Source organism: Pristis pectinata, chromosome 6, assembly GCF_009764475.1.
Source record: "Pristis pectinata isolate sPriPec2 chromosome 6, sPriPec2.1.pri, whole genome shotgun sequence".
NCBI lineage: Eukaryota > Metazoa > Chordata > Chondrichthyes > Rhinopristiformes > Pristidae > Pristis > Pristis pectinata.
In genome coordinates this window covers 16,033,716-16,054,059 of record NC_067410.1, presented here as the reverse complement: position 1 = coordinate 16,054,059, position 20,344 = coordinate 16,033,716, and the positions used below count along the sequence as shown (strand labels likewise).

The 20,344-nt window shown below is 41.8% G+C and overlaps 1 protein-coding gene across 1 annotated transcript in view; it reads right to left on the bottom strand.

The window, feature by feature from the left end:
• Positions 1-4,168: 4,168 nt before the first annotated feature.
• Positions 4,169-20,344, bottom strand: part of LOC127571482 (5'-nucleotidase domain-containing protein 2-like) — a 53,533-nt gene continuing 37,357 nt past the window's right edge. Inside the window, exons 11-14 of the mRNA XM_052017886.1 lie at positions 14,234-14,320; positions 10,459-10,599; positions 9,256-9,320; positions 4,169-6,755 (exon numbers count right to left, since the gene is read on the bottom strand). Of these exons, the coding sequence (XP_051873846.1) occupies positions 6,494-6,755; positions 9,256-9,320; positions 10,459-10,599; positions 14,234-14,320 (555 nt within the window). The 3' untranslated portion in view covers positions 4,169-6,493. The remainder of the gene's footprint in view (positions 6,756-9,255; positions 9,321-10,458; positions 10,600-14,233; positions 14,321-20,344) is intronic.

Here is a 20,344-nt window from a genome sequence, read left to right as displayed (position 1 = left end):
AATCTGCCTAGGATGGTGTTCTATATTAACTGCGTGAGCAAAAAGATGAAAACCCTAGGAGAGTTCAGCCCTGCTACCAATCCTTGGTGTAATCCGTACATGCAGAAGAGAACAAAATGGGGCATCTTTGTGATATCGCTGACTGACTGATTGTTATATCCCTGATATTGCTGACTGCCAGGATATTAAGATTACACATTTTAAAGATAAAGATAGATTACTTGGACCAAACAATTCAAAGCCACACTAGCCAAGGGAAGTCCTGCAAGCCATAACCTCCAGAAGCACAAAGGTGAAGGTAAAAGATACTGCAGGAAAACAAAATCAGAGAAAGGAAGAAAAACAAAAGTATGCTCTGGAGACAACATCAGAAGGAATTGAATAATTTTAAAATAAGTCAATTCAATATATAAACAAGATTAAAACATAGCACAGCTGCTGCCAAATGTAATTAAGTGTAGAAAGAAAACCTTTGATTATTTCTTCCCACCCACACGAGTAATCTAACAAGGCTTTTTTTTAAAAGGTCAAAGCAGATTGAGATGCTCCTCATTCACTGTGTTATTGGTATTCACTGCACGACCAATATCTGAAAGTAACTGCCTGATTTCTCCACATCATGATTGTCAAGCTCTGCTTTTTTCTACACAAGCTCCCTTTATTAGAACAGCTTCTGCCCCTCCCCCATTTCAAGTCCTCTGCTCTGCACCATGGTAACCAGTCATCTCACAATGCATTAATTAGAATTTCACCATCTGATGGCTACTCAGGTCTTCAAAAAGTACTTTGTTTCCTCTAGAGTTTAAACCATCACTACTGATAAAGCACACTCTCAGGGGCTTCCCAGGACTGTCCTCAGAGTTGTGGAGCAGTTAAAGTGGGTCCACCTAGATTTATAAGGGAAGAATCAGGTGGAGGGAGTCCCGCTCAGCTGGGTAACTGAGAAGTAGAGGAGGTTTTAAAGGACGATTATGTAGTCAACATGTGGAGAAAATACTGACAGGTCAAGGGGAGGCATAGGCACCACAGTCACAATCACACAGGCGGTCATGTATGATTTTGATTAGGGCTGTTTCATTGCTGTGGTACAAGTAAAACCTTATTGGAGGCAGTGTCAAGTGTGCAGCTGTCAGCACAGATTTGGGAGGTAAAATATGCTCAAACAGCTTGCAAAGAGAAACTAGATGCTAAATTACATTATGTACTGCTGTACAATTCCTGACAATTTGAATCAATAAATTTTAATAATGTCAACATCAATTTTTCATACTTTAAGTACCTTGAGGCTTAGCTGAAAAAACATTGGTGCCGCAAACTCAGCTAGTTAACAGTTGTCTTGCATAAGCATTTGCTTTTCAAGTGTTCCAGGGTTGAATAAATCAAATTGAAGCATTCACTTCATGTGAATATGGTTAAATAATATGTATTGTGTATTATAAATATGTTTGTTGGCACTTGTACTTGTAGCATGCCAGCTCACAGGACATGTGGAAGATATCAATCCACTCATTTGGAAACATTCCTGTTGAAATGGTAATGAGATGCAACGTACCCACAGATAAGCAACTTTTAATGATGACAACCTGCCTTCCATCTGTTTGATTTAAAGAGATAATCAAGCACGCAGCTTTGCTGGGAAGACTGTTCCTTCCAAAGAGGAAAACATTTTGCTGCAAGAGAAATCTGGGAGATTTGGGCAATTGCTCAGCATTACAATCACCTCGAGAGCTCTTTGCCATCTGTACTTTGGTACTGTTCCCAGGAGTGTGCTGTGTGACCAGAAGCAAAAGGCAAGGCAGACTTGCCAAAAGGCTCCCAAAGAGGAGCCTACTCTCTGAGAATCTGCAGGGAGCCACTCTCCTACCTCCAGCTCAGAGGAGTATTGTGTTCCAAGGCCTGTGCTTCCCAGGGCAGTGGAGATGGGCATTAGTCCTGGGACTGTTCTCCCTGTACAGTTAATGATTACAGTTAACCAATTTCTTAGCCATTCAATTCTACCAATGCAGCAGCAGATGGATGCCACATTTCCCAGTTTGTTGCAGACTGCTACTTTTCTGACATCATGAATACTGCCTGTTCAAGAAGGCATGTCATCACCTCCTTCTTGAGTAGTGACCAGTCATAAGCATACAGTTTGGAGGACTACACATTTGAAAGGTTCAGGGTGTGACTGGACTCCTCACGTGAACCCGCAGGCTCTGCAGGAACTGCAAGGGCCATCACTTCTTGATTAGAACAGAAGCCAAAATCCATGGTCAATGCTACATACGGAGAGAGCTTGTGTGACTCCCAACTAAGGCAGACTGCTCTGCCTGCCATGGATTTAGCCATTGAACTGTAGGGTTTTGAGAAACAAAGGCATACTTCATCACTCCAGGACTCTTCCCACTCACATTGGTTGTGCTGTGGAGCCAAATTCCAAATCACAGAGCACCAGGAATGGGGTGGACACCCTCACAGGGCTCCTCACAACAAGATTCTAGTATCAGTAGGGCTAAGTAATGAAGCAGGAGTCAATCTTTCAGTCCCTTGTACTTGCCCTGCCATTTAATAATATCGTGGATGACAATGTTGTTAATAAGTTCACAGTTGACACCAAAACTGGTAGTGCAGTGGACAAAGAGGTTATCTAAGAGTACAACAGGATCTAGATAACTGGGGAAGAGGGCGAAAGAATGGCAGATGGATTTACTTGGACAAGTGGGAGGTTGTTGCATTTTGACAAAGATAAACCAGGACAGGACTTGCATATTGAATGGTAGTTGCCCTGGATAGTGTTGTAGAACAGTGAGACCAAAGGTGTGCAGGTACATAGCTCCCTGAAAGTGGTGACACAGACAGGGTAGTGAAGAAAGCATTTGGCATGCTGGCCTTCACTAGTCAAGGCAATGAGTACAACAGATGGGATGTCATGTTGCATCTGTTCAAGTCATTGGTGAGACCACACCTGGAATACTGCGCGCAGTCCTAGATGCCCAGCTTCGGAAGGATGTCATTAAGCTGGAAAGGGTGCAGAAAAAATATCACGAGGATGTTATTGGGACTAGCGTGTTTTGAGTTATAGGAAGAGGCTGCATAGGCTGGTACTTTTTCCTCTGGAGCGTTGCAGGCTGAGGGGTGACCTTACCGAGGTGTGTAAAGTCATGAGGGCAATGGATAAGGTAGATGGTCACAGATTTTTCCCAGGGTAGGGGGGGGGGGGGCCTAAAAACTGGATGACAGAGATTTAAAGTGAGAAGGGAAAAATTGAAATAGGGACAAAAGTAGAGACTTTCCTCACACAGCAGGGTGGTGGGTATATGGAGCATGCTGCCAGAGGAAGCTGTAGAGGTGGGTATAATTACCATGTTTAAAAGACACTTAGATAGGTACACGGATAGAAAAGGTTTAGAGGGATATGGGCCAAAATGCAAACAATGGGAGCAGCTACGACAGACAACTTGGTTGGCATGGATGAGTTGGGCCGAAGGGCCTGTTTCTGTACTGTATAACCCTATGGCTCCATGACTCTGATGTCTTCCCTTGATGCCACTTCCTGCGCTAACCCCAAATGCCTTGATTTTGTCTTATTAATATCTAATATCTTCTAATCTGTTTTGAATATACAGTACTCAGCAACTGAGCCCTCCTGGGTAGAGAATTCCAAAGATTCCCCAACCTCTGGGTGAAGAAAATTTCTTCTCATTTCCATTCCAAATGGTTGACTTCTTAGTTTGAGACTGTGATTCCTGGTTCTGGACACCCCAACCTGGGAAGCGTCAAATCTACATCTGCTCTGTCTAGCACTAGAATTTGCATGCTTCAATGCAATAACCTGATTCTTCTGCGTCCACGAGTATAGACACATTCTGTTTTAATCTCCCTTCATACAACAAACCAGCATCCACAAATTAATCTGGTTACTACCACTGCATTCACTCTATTGTAAATATAAATTTCTTTAGGTGGGATATCAGACTTGTACACAATATTCTAGATGCTGAATTATGAGGGCGTTTTAAAATTGAAAACATCAACTCTTGTATTTAAATCCTCTTGGCAATAAAGGCCAACATAGCATTTGCACCTCCCAATGAATGATTTTCAATGAAACAAGACAATTAACTTCCCATATTGACTACTTCCATGCTAATTCCCCTCAGTCCATGAGCTCTCATTGCCCCTTATAGTCATGAAACATCGAGAGGAAAGATGTTTATATGTAAAAAAAAAAAGTAGCAGCATTGTGAACTATTATCTCTTACCTTTGTGTTGCCCATGTGTGACTTTACCTGCCCCGTCACATTGGTCCCCTTTTGATTGCTGCTGAGGTTGTGGATGGCTCCTACAAGGGTGGAGGAGGAAGGAGATGGCTGCATTGGGCAACACATAGCAGCTCTGGGCTAAGAGAGCCTGCATACTGATGACTTCAGGGGCAGCAATCAGGATCTGCTCGTTGCAAGGGTGCTGGGAGCATAAATACTGTCATCCTGAAAGAGGAAAGCAGATTTCTGATCCCCGCACTCACTGGCACTCCTCAGGGTTGCAAGGAGATCTTACCGCTTCCAATTCAATCTCAAAACCTGTGGAAACAGTGGAATTCAGGACAGTGGTGACAGTGATCTCCAATACAGATGCCGGAAGCTTTTGACATGCTGCAATGAGAGACAAGATTGACGACAGAGGTCTTGCCTTCCATTGCAGCAGAGCAAAGCCTTCCAACATCTGGGTCCACAGCTGCTGGCACCACACTGTCCACCAATTGCCAGCTCACAGAAATGGCTCCAGGCTCCGTGCAAAATTTTTTGAAAAACAGTTTGGAGAAGGGCGCCCCCGTGCTCTGAGATTTCTGCATGATGATGCAGACAGCAAGGCCACACACCAGCTCTGCTCCACCAGTGGTGAACTACAATGTTGTCATTTACAGGAGAAGCCAGGCAAGGATGGATGTGGAGATGCTTGGTTTATTGTCCGGCCTGACAAAAACCTCAGAGCGTAGAGGAGTTCTTCTCTCAACTACCTCAGGACTTTGCACCATAGCACCTTACTCCCATGTACAGTGTCAGAATCAGTGTCCCAACAGCATGGGCGGGTTGACCAGCCAAACCGATCTTCTGTAATCTGCAGAAGACAATTGTGAGCAGGTGGAGGGTAGGGGGCAGGAGATGAGAGAGATCCAAGATGAGAGAGCTAATTGCTTTGTGCAGGCCTGATGTCACAATCGTAATTTCATAAGCTCAGTGACATTACAAAAACCATACTAAGATATTTAACAGTGGATCACAAAATAACTGCATTTAATTTCTGCTTAAACAACCTTGATGAACCACACAAGTTTTCTCTCCAGGCTAAATATTTGTGCCCTCAGGAGCAAATTTGTCTGACTGCCTTGTATCAATTCACACATTATCCAGCCTCAGTGTTCTGGTGTTGTGACAGGTGCAGCACGAATTCAGTTTCAAGGACCTTTAAGACTTCTCTAGTGACTGATAATTTTAGTGTTATGCTGATTAGCAGATGTATTTGTACTCTGTATATCTCATCCTCGGGGTATAATCTTGCCCATCTTGTGACATTGCATTCACAGAACCCAGGACATGAGGAACTTACAGTTTTGGAAATTAGTTTTAAAAGCTTAATCTTGAATTAACTTGCTAACAATTCAAAATGGTTTCAATTACTCCACTGTCAGCTGTCAATCTAGCTGAGATTGTATGGTAATCCTGTAACAGCTAATGCACATGTTGCTAATGCTAAGTAAAAAAAAATCAATTCCCTATACACTCCCAAGGATTCTAAGCTTCCCTCAGTACCCTAGAATAGAAAACCCTCTATAAGTACACCTAATGAAACACATTAAAGATTATTCTCCCCTTTAGGAGGCCCAATTTCATCAAAACACATCAGAATTAATATGTAATGGTACTACAGCAGCACTTTAAGTGCATTTTGCTATTCTCTTTGACATGAAGCAAGGGGGCCTTATATTAACCCTTAGGTGCCTGAGAATTATTTGAAAATTACGAGCCCAATGTGATGATACACTTTCAGTTTTGTAGTGCTCAGTGAAGGGTCTGAATTTGTATCAGTTGGCCACAATGCATGGACAAAATTGCAATTATCCAAAAAGCCCAGAATCCATTAAATAGCTGGTAGTGTAGACCAACGTGTAATGCTCATCTGTTTAGACCTTGCACCGTTCTCATTGAACCCAGAAAATCTACAGAGTCAACAGAATTATAAAGAGGAGACTGCAGCCAACAATGACATCAACTGGAGCACACTGTGATGGTAAAGGGCCTGGTCTAGCAAGGGGCAACAACACAAGTCACTACCATTTAAACTTGATCACTCAGGTCAAAGCCATCTAATACTCCTACCATATTCATTTTCCATTTTCATGTCCAATCACGCTTCTTCAAAAGAAAAATCCCACCTGTGGCATAACCTCTCGTGGTACAGGAGGTAGAGATGCCCCATTTGAAATAAAACTATAGGTGAGATGTGGTTGAGTTTATCGTATGTGCACCATCTCTTCTAGGAAAGGAGTTTTCATGCAGCCAGTGCAGAGTTGGTCCATCCAAAGGGGTGCTTCATGTTGTAAGGGAGTCCGTCTGGGATAGAAGGTGTAGGTTGTGTCATAGTTCAGGAGGCAGCTGATAGACGACATGTAGATGTCGGAGAACCTGCACAACCTCCGGGAAAAATAGGTGGGATTGTGGTGTGTCCTGAAAATGCTTCCAAACTGGGGATTGAACAAGTTCTTTGTCAGAGACCTAAGATTTAGGGCAAAAAAAATCAACATCAGCCATTTGTCACCTCTTTCCATTCCATCAGTTTCCTTCCTTAACTCTTATTGACTGAATTAAAGCTAATAGCCCTGTTATCCATTAGGTACAGCCCATGATTTAAAGCTACAAATTTGTCACTTGAACTCTTCTATACCAGAATTCTTTGTTGTTAATCCGATTTCACCATCATAGATCAACAAACATTAAATTCTTTAGTAAATGAGAGAATCCTCTTTTCTAGTATTAGCTTGTTAATTAGAAGTCAAGGAATGTGCAATTTTGTTACTGTCTTTGCAGTGATTCTCTCATTTCCCCCCCCCCCCCCCCAAATCAAGTGGTATTTCATGCTTTAGCAATCATTGCAAGCATTGAGAATGCCAAAAGCCTCAAACTTCACATGCAGTTCAATCTGCAAAATAGGAACTTCTAGAGTGTGTCTGTGTTGACCAGTTTTTGTAGAAGGCACCCTGGTCAAGGTCTCTGACTCAGCACTGTGCAAGCCAGTTTACTGAACTTGCTGGCTACATGTGACACCACTAAATGCAATAGAGTGGCTCAGTTATCTCACCAACCCCTCAGGCTGTACTTTAAAATGCAGCTGCAGCATTCTTGAAAGACATTTCCTTGGTTAGATTTTCAGGAATTGCTACAGTAGTCAGTACCCAAAGCAAAGAACAAAAATAACTTCGATTTACATAGCCCTGTTTGTGACCCTGCCTTACAAGCAATTAATTACTCTCTGAAGTGTAGTCCTTTGCAATCCATGGGAGTGTGCACAGTTTATCAGCACAGTAGCAATCAGATGAACAAGCAGCATGCTGTTGGTTGAGAGATAAAATGTGGGCTAGGAAACTGGGAAAACTCTCTTGGATACAAAAACAAAATGTCCTTTAGCAGTTCAACATTTACCCAACAGGGCAGGTGGCACTTTGGTTTAACATCTCATCTGGCTGGCACTTATAAGTTATGCAGTTCAGTAGAACTCACAAGGCCCTTTTAATGACTTGTGAGAAACCCTCATGCGCTACCTGTAGGGGAAGACATTAAAGAGTTCTCAGCTAAAACCGATGAGAACTTTTTGTTCTTCTCAACTCTGCTGCAATAAGTGCATGGTGAAAACAGAATAGTCACAACAGAGAACAGTCACAACAGAGCAGTACTTTGGTTTAACGCACTCTGCTTTTGAGAGTAAATGTTCAGGATATTTTAACTTTTTGTGGAATAAACAAGTTTACTTTATAAAATTTGCCTTTTTTTAAAAAAGAAAAAAAAGCAATCACTAATGGGTTTTCTATGCTAATAAACCAACACATTTATCTTATAACACAGTTAGGGTCCCATTATGGCACTGACTCAGTTAGCTGCATTCTACATTTACAGGTTGCCAACTTAGTCAGCACTTGAATACAGAGCCTGTGTGCATAAACCAGATTCAAAACTGCTCTGCTACGTGTCAGCCCAGAATGTATTACTGAAGCTGTGCTCCTTGGAGTTCAGGGGCTGGATGACTATCCTCCTGCATTGAACAAAGATGGAAACATGCAAGTGAAAGTTGATCTCTAACACTTGGGGCCTTTTACAATCCAGTGGCTGCCACATTAGCCTAAACAGCAACGATTTGGAGGCAATGTCATATCTCTGCCATGTGTGTCAGGCTGGGTTGAATCAGCTGATAGAACTGCAAATAACTGGCATCATAGGGTGAGGGAAGGAAAGGAGGCCAGGTGTGGTGGTGCTGGGGGAGAAAACTACACACAACAGGGATCCTGCTGCTCGTGTACAACTTCCTTTCAAAAAAGCTAACACAATTTTAACCAATACAATTACCCTTCAGGTTCACCAGCGTTTGCTTCCAAAAGGACTCTTCATAGCAAACCCAGTGCAATAGGATAGGAAAAGAATCACAGCAGAGCCCATGACCAACCTCTCTCTCCAAGGGACTCCCAGGTGCATTGTTTCTCCTTCCTTTCAGGCCTCATTTATCATGCAGCCCCCAAGTGCCACATCCCCTCCATTGCCAACCTGTACTGTAAGTCTTGGAACCCACTAGGTGGGGACCAGGGAACATGGCATTAATAAAGATGCAAAAAGAAACCAAGCCATGCAAGAATCTGTTTTCACACCGTGCGAGAATATTACTGCCTTGTTTTTGGAATCCAGTTTGTATTGAACAAGGAATAACAGGTAAAACATTCAGCCCCGAGTCTATTCCATTACTCAATGACATTATTCTCACACAATCCACCCACTTTCCTAACCCTTCCATGCTTTTGGATAGTATAAACCTATTGACCTTAGATCAAAAATTTATTTCCTTTGAACCCACTTGCACCATTACGTTACATCACCACGTAATCCTGCGGCAGTTTAACCACAGTCTGCTGAGAAGACACAAGATAAATAGACTGAAGATTGAAGCTTTTTGACTGGATTAAAGACAAAGCATATAATTTCAGTACCATAGCAAACTAAAAATATACTTTACATTAATTCTTGTCTCTCCTTTATCCATTCATCAAGCACTTGCTTTGACTCTGCATCCTGGTAAACCTGTTGACACAATACATTGTGAGACAGAGCCCCACAGACGTTTGTGAATTAATAGAATTTTTCCAATTTACTGGTGAATTAGCATTTCAGTTGCTATACCAATTAAGCAGCGTTATTTCATTACCATGGCAATGGTCAGAACAGTGACTGAAAATACATTCATTGACATTAGTAATTTACAAATGTAGGAATAGTTTATAATCATCCAGTGAATTAATTTAATTAATTAGCAGCATTGAAGTTTGAATCACGATCATGGAGTCTGATGACAGTTTAAGACCACGTGGATACAGCAAATTCTGACCTTCTCATTACATACCATATTCTAAAGTGCACTACTTTCTACTAGTCTTCTCAAATACCTTAATTTACAATGGTTCTTTTAGAATTTAGTCCAAATATTTAAACCATGGATAATGTGGTTCAGAATACTATAGGACACTGATGCTGTTCAGTAAAGCGCAGGCTTTGTTGAAGAAATTGGAGCTTTGTTCTGCGGTGCTCTGAACTACTTAAGCAGTGCTTACTTAAATCCAATTCTGAGGCTTAAAATAATTATCCTATAGATTGAGAATGATAATGTTCTTTCCTCGTGTTCCATGAAACAGTTAAATGTGAAGGAGCATGGTCCTCATTTAGACCATCATCATTAAAATGAAAATAACACAAATTTCACAGTAAAAAAAGGAGGAACTGATAACTCTGAAACCTCAAGAGCACAACTCTTAGCTTCATGGTAGTGCAGCAGGTAGTATTGCTGCCTCAACTGCAACAATGTTGTGTTCAATCCATCTGGATGGCGTTCTCAGATTCTCCTTGTGACCACCTGGGGTTCCCGCCAGGCGCTCTGCTTTCTTCTCATACCCCAAAGGCACGTTGGTTGGTAGTTTAAATGGCTACTGTAAATTACTCCTGAATAGATTGATGGTGGGAGAATCAGGATGGAGATGAGCAAGAATAGGCTGGAAGTAAATTGTATAAAGGTTGCTCTGAGAGCTGGCATAAACTGAAGGGGCCCAATGGCCTTCTACTACATTGTAAGAGAATAAGAAGATGAAATGTAAACAAAAATACCTTTCAAAAGAAAGTTGTTCACATTCAACAGGATTCACTTGAACCATACATAATATGACATTACCTGTAGCCTCTCCAGAAGGCCTGTTAAGGCCTGGAGCCAGGTCAGCCCATGTGTGAACTGCTCAGTGTTAATGATACTGATTTCCGTTTCCAATTCCGGTACAATTGCTCCTGTCCTCCAACCATGTCGGAGCATTAGGTCCTAGTGATCACAAAAGGAAATGTGGTTCAAATTCTAGTCCTTACATCTGGATGCCAGGCAAGATCAGATCAGATCAACTGGGTCCATAAATTTCAAAAGGACGAGAGTTGGATTTTAGTGCATCAGTAGGAAGAAGAACAACATGGGTTGGCCCTTGTCACCAGACCATTGACTTTCACTCAGACTGATAGGAGGTTTCAATATCAGATCAAAGGGCAAATGTACTGCCTACTGTGTGACAAATATACCCGGAATACCCTGTTTCAACCCCTTGCCCATTTAGGATTAGTAAATGTGGCTCACGAAGCAACTCATTGACAAACCCCATCTAAAATTCCCCCCAAAAAGATAAGAGATTGCCTTTTGGGCATCTCTCAGAAAGTTTACATGCAGAATCAACAGCTTAGGACAAGCTCAGCCTTGGTTCTGGTGCTCTCAAAAGATATCTTGCCAACATTAGCAGGAGGGTAGCAAAGGCTGCTGCCACCAATGGAAAGGCACAAAGGAAATTGTGAGGTAAAGGGAAATGGTGTGGATCACACAGAAAGAAAGGCCAGTGTTATTTGTATAAACATTTGACTTAAGGGTACCTCCCTAGGTTACTGCTACCATTTAACATTGCATCTGGGATCTGTGCCAATGCTACCCCTTCTAACAATTTACCCCTTTGATTTCTTCAGCAAACCAGAATAAAATTAAATGCTACAAATAATGGCATCCCCATATCAATTGGGCACCTTTCCTTAAGATTGGATCTCAAGGTCAAGGTAGCATAAGTTTCAGCAAGATCCTTAAGAAGTCAGAAATTAAATACATTGATCCAAAAGCAAAATACTGAAGCAGGACATCTTTTCAAGTCCCGACAATGCTCAATGGTCAGTCCCACTTCAGGATGAAAGAACAGATTAATATTCCATATGCAAACTTTTCAACACATCAAGTCCAATTCATGGGAAATTTATCCAATAAAGTTCTTCTTCAACTGCCAGCAATCAGCATTTGAAAAACAAATCAAATTTTCTTCCACTCATTTGCTAAAGACAGCCGCTGCATTGAAATACAGACAAAAAAAGATGGAACCATTCTTTAACACCCAAAATGGGAGCACATTGACAAAAATTATCAAAGATATCTCCCAAAATACTCCATACTCCTGCAGCACAAAGAATGTGGGATATGCAATGTCTTCCGAGGAAACAGATTTACATTTTCTTCAAATAAATTCATTTTCAAATGGAGAATAGACAACAAATCTAACTTTAGAGAAATCAAGGTTAGCAAAACAATCTACAAAAACCATAAAAAATCCCCTGGCAGTTTCTGTTTGCAATATTAAACTCGACCCAGTTTATATGACTGAAAGGGCTAAAAGCAGCTGGCAGTGGGAACAGTGAGACCACTCACACACGGCAACAGTCTGCATCATCATGTTTTGCATTATTTCCAGTCTACTGATTCCAGATCACAGCTGCTTAGCTGTCAGTTTTGTCCTGTCCACAGTCATTGATGACCACGAAGGTCAATAATTCATACTCTGCAGTCATAACAGATTTAACCCAAAGAGTACTATAAATTCAATCATCACTCCAGTACACTGCTGCTTCTTCTTGGTATTTTTCCTGTTAGTCTTCTCTCAAATCTGCCCATTGTGGCAACTTCTTTTATTTCAACACTATCTTCGAAATCCATTAACAAGAGTACAATGACATATCAATATTCCACAATCCTACACCCACAACTAAGCCACTCTCTCTCTCAATTTCTCCACCTCATTTGCTCCCATGATGAGGCTTCCCATTCCAGGATATCCGAGATGTCTAACTTCTTCACTAACCGTGGCGTCCCCCCTACTGTGGTTGAGAGAGCTCGCACCCACATCTCAGCCATTTCCCGCACCTCTGCTCTCACCCCCGTCCCTCCCAGACCCAACAGGGATAGAATCCCCCTTGTCCTTACATTTCAACCTACCAGCCGATGTATCCAACACATCATTCTCCGCCAACTCCAACGGGATCCCACCACCGAGCACATCTTCCCCTCCCCACCCCTTTCAGCCTTTCACAGGGACCACTCTCTCCGCAGCTCTCGAGTTCACTCCTCCCTCCCCACCATTCCTGCTCCCACCCCAGGGACTTTCCACTGCCCCCCGCCATAGGTGTAACACCTGCCACCACCTCCATCCAGGGACCCAAAGAGTCCTTTCAGGTGAGACAGAAATTCACCCGCACCTTCCTTAATATCATCTACTGCATTTGTGCTCCAAATGTGGCCTCCTCTACGTTGGTGAGACCAAACGCAGACTAGGTGACCATTTTTTAGAGCACCTGCGCTCCGTCCGTAACCGCAATCTGCATCTCCCTGTTGCCAGTCACTTCAACTCCCCCTCCATCACTTTTTACATCAGTCCTTGGCCTCCTCCACTGTCAGAAGTCCAAATGCAAACTGGAGGAACAGCACCTCATTTTCTGTCTTGGGACCTTGCAGCCTAACGGCACGAATATTGAATTCTTCCACTTTAAGTAAACCAACCCACCCAACACCCCACCCCCCCCCCATCACCCACCTTGCCTCTTCTTTCCTTGCCATTTTTTAAAAAAAAACTTCCTTATTTCCTTTCCTCCCCTCCCTCCACCTTACCTTTGACCCATCCCCCAGTGGATCTGCTCTCCTCTCCCCCCCTGCATCGACCTATCACCACCTTGTGCCCACTCCGCTTTCCCTCTTTTGCCCACCTATCACTGCTCTGCTTCCTCCCCCCCCTATATATTGGGCTTCCCCTTTTCCCACCTTCAGTCCTGAAGAAGGGCCCTGATCCAAAATGTTGACTGGTTTTCTCCATGGGTGCTGCCTGGCCTGCTGACTTCCTCCAGTTGTTTTTTCACCCACAACTAATGACCTGGAATTGAAGATTGTCAGCTTTGCAAGGAGCATTTTCAATAACATTTAATGATGCATCCTTTAAAAGGTTATTTCATGTTACCTTTTCCAAAGGTATGGCACAGTAGTTCACAGAAAGAGGTGCACATATATAGAATAGTTCATGGCCTCCAGGATGTTCCAAAAGCACTGTAAAAGGCAATACTTCCGAAATCCAGACCGTTATGATGTAGGAAACACAGCAGCTTAAGTACAGGAAGCTCCCAGGAACAGGATAAACACCAAATGATCTTTTTTTTTGTGATATCACTTAATAAATATTCAGATACTCTTCTACAAAATATTTCACCAACACAAGAGAACTACTCCGTAACAAATGAAAGGCAGCATCTTCAACAATGAGATACCTCTCCCAATACTGTATTGGAGTGCCAGCTTGGATTTCTGTGTTCAAATCTTTGAGAGTAGGACTTGGACCCACAACCTTCAGGAGATTCAAGTCACAGCTAACATACTAAGAGATGAAAAAAAAATTTCCTCTTATCAGCAGCAGTTCTAAAGGCTCAACATCTTCCCAAAAAAGGTGAAAGTACACAGAAAAATGTCCATGTACACAACTGCATCGTGCAAATTTTTTATTTGTATATTCACCATTCACTCACAGTTCACCTTTTGTGTAGTGATTCATGAAGGTGCCATTAACTTGAACACTGCTACGTGGATGTTATTTAAACACTGGCTCCAAGAATGTACTTACTGCCAGGTCACTGTACAGATGGTCACCAAAATAAAGCACCTTGGATCCACGCCAGCCCGTCAGCCGCAGAAAATCAAAAAGGTTGCCCTGCAGATTGAAAGGACAAATATGAGCAAGGGTTGAAATTTCAGAACAGTTCAGTTGGATAGAGTAGACCTTCAAAAGGCTGTAGAAAAATTGCTGAATAATGAATCAAACAGGAAAGTTGGTCCGAGTGTTAACCAATTGTATCAATAAAACATTTCCTGAAGGAAACATCAGTTTCCTTCCAACAATTGATGTGTTGTTTGACCAAAATCAAAACTTATTTAAAATGTTTATTAAAAGCATCATCAGAAATATACACATTAAAAACTGCAAGAAATGAAGAAATGGCGGCACGGTAGCGTAGCGGTTAGCGCGATGCTATTACAGCGCCAGCAATTGGGGTTCGATTCCCGTTGCTGTCTGTAAGGAGTTTGTACATTCTCCCGTGTCTGCGTGGGTTTCCGCTGCATGCTCTGGTTTCCTCCCACATTCTAAAGACGTATGGGTAGGTTAATTCGGGGTTTAAAAATGGGCGGCACAGACTTGTTGGGCTGGAAGGGCCTGTTGCCACGCTGTAAATAAAACTTTAAAAGTTTAATTTAAAAGACAAATGCTGACACTATACTTTCTTCCAAAAGGTAGAGTAGATGGCTTGGATTATATATGCCGATTTGCTGGACTGAATCTGCCCAAATGTGGGATCCAATGCACTGCCAATACCCACCCACTTACTGAGCAAAGACCAATTTATTACCCCCCATGAGACAATCTGTTAAACCCAATAATAATAACAACAATTTGTTCAGCAAACATAAGGAAGCTAACAAGATTGCTGCTGTTGCTTAGGGCTTAAAAACTTAAAGCTTTGAAATTATTTTAAAATCAGCAAACGGTAAACAACAGATGCAATGCAAGCAACACCAGAGGCAATCTCAAGTAAGCTGTTTAGATTTTATTGCTACCAGCTTCCAACAAATCAACTGCCAAACCACAAAATTATTAAGACTTTAGTAGTATTTTACTTCTCTAAAGAGGGTATCCATGCCAGGCAAAACATACTGTACTTACTGAGTCCTGGAACAACTCTGTTCTTTTACATGTTAAATTAAAAATTACATGTTTGAAGCTAAAACCAGAAGAGATGTGAACCTGCAATGAAAACTGACTTAATGTTCTACAGTTGTGATGCTGTATCACAAGATACGTACAGTATATTAGTTATACTGTACATTATACTGTATATTATTACTTTATACTGTATATTGGTTATATTAGGAAGAACACCTTCAATTAGACTACAGAAACAGCATTTTAAATGTCATGATTTACACACAAGTTTCTTTAAAATACTGTCATTTTGTATTAACTATTTTATGCCCTATTGTACTCAAGTTTTTTGCACCTGGTTCTCACCAATTCTGACAAGGAAACCCGTGTGCATGTGTGATATGGGTCTTCAGATTTTCTATGCTGCTGTGTGGCAAATGTTTCCCAGAAGGAATATTTGCTCAACTTTGGGAACTTGCAATGGGGACACGCACAGGTTTTACTGCCAATCAGAGCAATGTGTGAGCACAGCACAAACCCAGTGCACGCTCTAGCTGATTACAGAATGTCATTTAAATAAAGTCTGTGGTGAGATTAATTACTCTCATCATCATGAGAGAGTGGACCTGTTCCAATAGAAGAATTTAAAACTGGGCCATCTCCCAAGCAGTAGAATTAGTAGTGGAGGTTCCTGCTTTACCAGCCAGACACAATTTATACGGTAGAGTAATGAGGATAAGACCCTCGTTAAAAACAAAATCGGAAGTTTGTACTTCTGATGACTTCAGGCATTAAAACGATTTTTAATTTTTGGTTGACTGCTGAATTAGCAAAGTGTTGAATGTTGCAGCCACAGCTTAATTTGAAATTTATCCTTAAAGATGTGTAATATCCAACAGGGACCCCAATAAAGCTCACTAGATTCAGGTTTCAAGATAAAATAACAACATTCCCAGCAGGCTTGATAGGGTAGATCAAAAAATCTGCATTTGCTGTATATCGGAAATAAGGTGCTGGAAAAACTCAGAAGGCCAGACAGCATCTGTGGAAAGAGAAACAGTATACTTCTTGGGTCTGGGACTCTTCATGTATTCTGAAGAAGGATCACAGCTGTGTTAGGGTAGAGTCTGTTTCTCTCCAGCTGAAATGTACTTTCATACGCTCGGGGCTCGGGGTCCATTCAGCAGGAGATATTTCTTCATTCAGAAGGTTTTGGAATTCCCATCTCCATTGGGCTATAGGTGCTCAGAGTATCACCAAGAATGGAGATCAATGATTCTTCTAAACTGAAAGGAGTGCAGAAGTGGCAGCAAGAAGTGTCTCCATGATCTTATTGATTGGTAGAGCAGGCTCAAGGGATAAAGCATTCTAATCCAGCCCTTTTTTTTAAAACATGGTTTCAAGTCAGATTGGATCGGGGCAAAAAAAAAATTAAGCCTCAGATCATGCTGGTACACTTTTATCCATTCCTTCCTTGCAGCCCAGCTGATCAGGCAATGATAGGAAGAGGAACCTTTGACAAACCGAACTCCTGTAAGATATCCAACTCATAACACATACATGTCACATGCCACAGCCAATTTCAAACTGACTGTATGGAGAAAAATTCAGCAGAAGAAAAATACTGGAGATGATGGAAATAAGAAATAAAAGCAAAAAAAAAGTGCTGGAAACACTCCAGGTGGCAAGAGGAACAGTTAATGCTTCAGACCAATGACCTGTCATCCTTGTTGGATTAAGAGGAATATTGCTACAATAAAAGGTTGTGGTGCTAAAGTAGCAAGGAATTACAAAATAATTAATGAATAATCGTTAAAAGAAAAATTACATCTTCCAGGATAGCAGCACTGGTCAACAAATGGAGCACTGGCAGTCTGCTTCTGCTAACATAAGCAGATACCGACTATAAAATGCCGACTGATTAAATTGTGAAAAATTGACAGGGAGGACATTGGGAATACCATTACCCGTGAAGTCAATTATAAATTTGTAAGTTTTCAGACATGTAACACCAAGACCATTGCACATTATCCTCTTTTACAGGTGCTACTTAACGTGCAACTACTGTATAACAATAATTTTGTAAACCTCTTATTCCTTGCAAGATCTTGAGTAATAGCAGAACCCTATTTGATATAATATTTTTCCCGTGGATGGATTAGAATAAGTTTTGGCCATGCAACAGTTAAACAAAAAAGAAATCACCAGCTTTGGGTTGAGCCATACTCTCCCCACTTCCCAGTTTAGTTGGCCGTTAGCCAGGGCTTTGAATATTTCTGAATATCCCTGACATCGAAGTTACTAAAGCTTATCCCTGTTCCTCTCTCACCACTCACCTTCTGCTCTTCATAGTAGCCACCTCACCTCTTCATTCTTAGTCCTGATGTAGGGTTTCAACCTGAAATATCGACAATTCCTTTCCTCCCACAGATGATGCTTGACCTGCTGAATTCCTCCAGCAGGATTGTGTGTTGCTCCAGATTCCAGCATCTGCAGTTTCGTGTCTTATCCCTATTCTTTGCTGCCTTTCCTCTCCACCAAAATGAATGGGCTCATGTTCTTGTGACAGTCCTATCCTGACATAGGTTCAGCAGACAGATTTCCCAGTGCAAGTAGCATGGCATTCAGCAATCCTATGCACCCAAAAAACACCAGCAAGTTCAGGATTTCTGCATTCATGTGAGAACCCCAAAATTAGCGGCACACACATTACTTGACAACTTCTGGCCCACTCATCAATATTAATGCTTTCAAATAGAACAGATGAGAATTTGCTGATAATTATTTTAATAAACAGCAATTGCTTTATCTATTGATCTGAACACAAGCAACCCCTTATAAACAGGGTGCTACATAGCTGCAAACATCTTGGAATTTTTTGCAGCTGGATGCATCACGGCTTGGTATGGCAATTGCTCTGCCCGAGACCACAAGAAACTGCAGAGTTGTGGACACAGCTCTGCATATCACGGAAACCAGCTTCCCCTCCATGGACTCTCTCTACACTTCTCACTGACTCGGTAAAGCAGCCAGGATAATCAAAGACCCCACCCACCCCAGACTTCTCTCTTTTACCCCCTCCCATTGGGCAGAAGATACAAAAGCCTGAAAGCACGTATCACCAGGCTCAAGGACAGCTTCTATCCCGCTGTTATAAGACTATTGAACGTTTCCCTAGTATGATAAGATGGACTCTTGACCTCACAATCTACCTCATTATGGCTTTGCACCTTATTGTCTGCCTGCACTGCACTTTCTCTGTAACTGTAACACCTTATTCTGCATTCTGTTATAGTTTTGATTTGTACTACCTCAATGCACTGTTATAATGAACTGATCTCCATGGATGGCATGCAACATTTTTCACTGTACCTCACTACACGAGGATAATAAACCAAATTTACCAATTTAAAAATAAAGTACCCATGAATCAGCAATTTTGAATCCTCCCAGAAAAGCAGTTGATATCTTCATTCCCTCATCATAAAATCCTGCTTATTAGAAACTTTACAGCAAAGAGGTAATGAATCCAATTGCTCCCTTCACTCTCACCCAGCCCCAAATATACTGACTTGGACCAGGGAGAAGCTTCTGTAGTCTTGTTATAGGAGATTCTTGAAGCAGTTTTTTGATATGCATCAGTACACCTACAAGGAGGTTGGCATTTTGCTCAACTTACAACATTTGGTGGCCTCAGCCAAAAGCTGGAAGACTGGTATGCTGCCAGTTAGAAAGGGCAACACCCATTGGACACTGGCTGTATTTGAGATCAATTCTTGGGCAATAGGTCTGGGAGAACTGCAAAGTAGGCTAGATGGAAAAAAAAATGAAGGCTGTGCAGTGCAGTGAGGCAAAATAAAGTAGCTATTACTCTAATTTTCTGATAGGTATCACAAATGCAAAACATGTAAATGATATGCACAGAGGTGATGACGTTATTATTAACACTGACTCACAAGCATGCAAAGGACAAAATGAAAGTGAGAAGCAAACAGATGAAAACTTACAGCATTTCATCCAGAATGCTGGTTAAAATAGACAAAGATCTCAGTCACTGGTAGAGTCAGTCTGCTGCTCCCCAGCTGAGCCATGGCATTTCTGAATTTTTAAAAAAAAATCCCAGCCAAAACACTGTTCAGCAACAAGTTATAGAAATGGAAATTTATAAATGCGTTGAGTGCACCACCTCAAAAAAAATCACCCACTACCTTACCCTCCTCCCCCTTCTATGGAAGAGTCTACAGTTCACCTGCTGGCCTCAGTACCCATAAAACTAGAATGGAGCAGGTAATGCTCGACTCCAAGGGAAGCCCTAACTATATTAAACCAAAAAATCCATGTCAAGTTCAATAGACAGGTGATGTCCCCATTGGAGATACAGCCTGAGCAGGGTGCCATCTTTGATGGTCATTAGCATTCTTCAGCAAAAAGACCCACTATCTGTAGTAGCATGTACACTGGCACACTTCCCAACACCTTGCTTCAATGCAAAGTTCAGGACAAAATGTTTTCAAATGACCTCAAGGCTGCAATTCAAACATGCAGTCCAGTGTAATGGAGTATTTTGTTTGCATTCTCACGGTCTATGCCGCAGTTACAAACTTTACCTGAACATAGAGTCATACAGCATGGAAACGGGCCATTTCGCCCACTAGATCCGTGCTGACCATTCGGCACCCATCTACTGTAATCTATTTTTGTTCTCCCCACATTCCCATCAACTTCCCCCAGATTCCGTCACTCACCCACACACTAGGGGCAATTTGCAGTGGTCAATCAATGGGATTCACACCTTTGGGACGTGGGAGGAAACAGGATCGCACGTGGTCACAGGGAGAATGTGCAAACTCCACACAGACAGGATCAAACCAGCGTCACTGGAGCTGTAAGTTACTGCAAGAACTCAATTGTTACCACCAGATGTGCATTCAACACCCATGACCCCAACCACAAATTTGATTCTCATTCAATCTGTTGCTGGTTTATTTCAAATTTCTCCCTTCACATTTGCCACATTTCCATCTTGTAGGATTATAC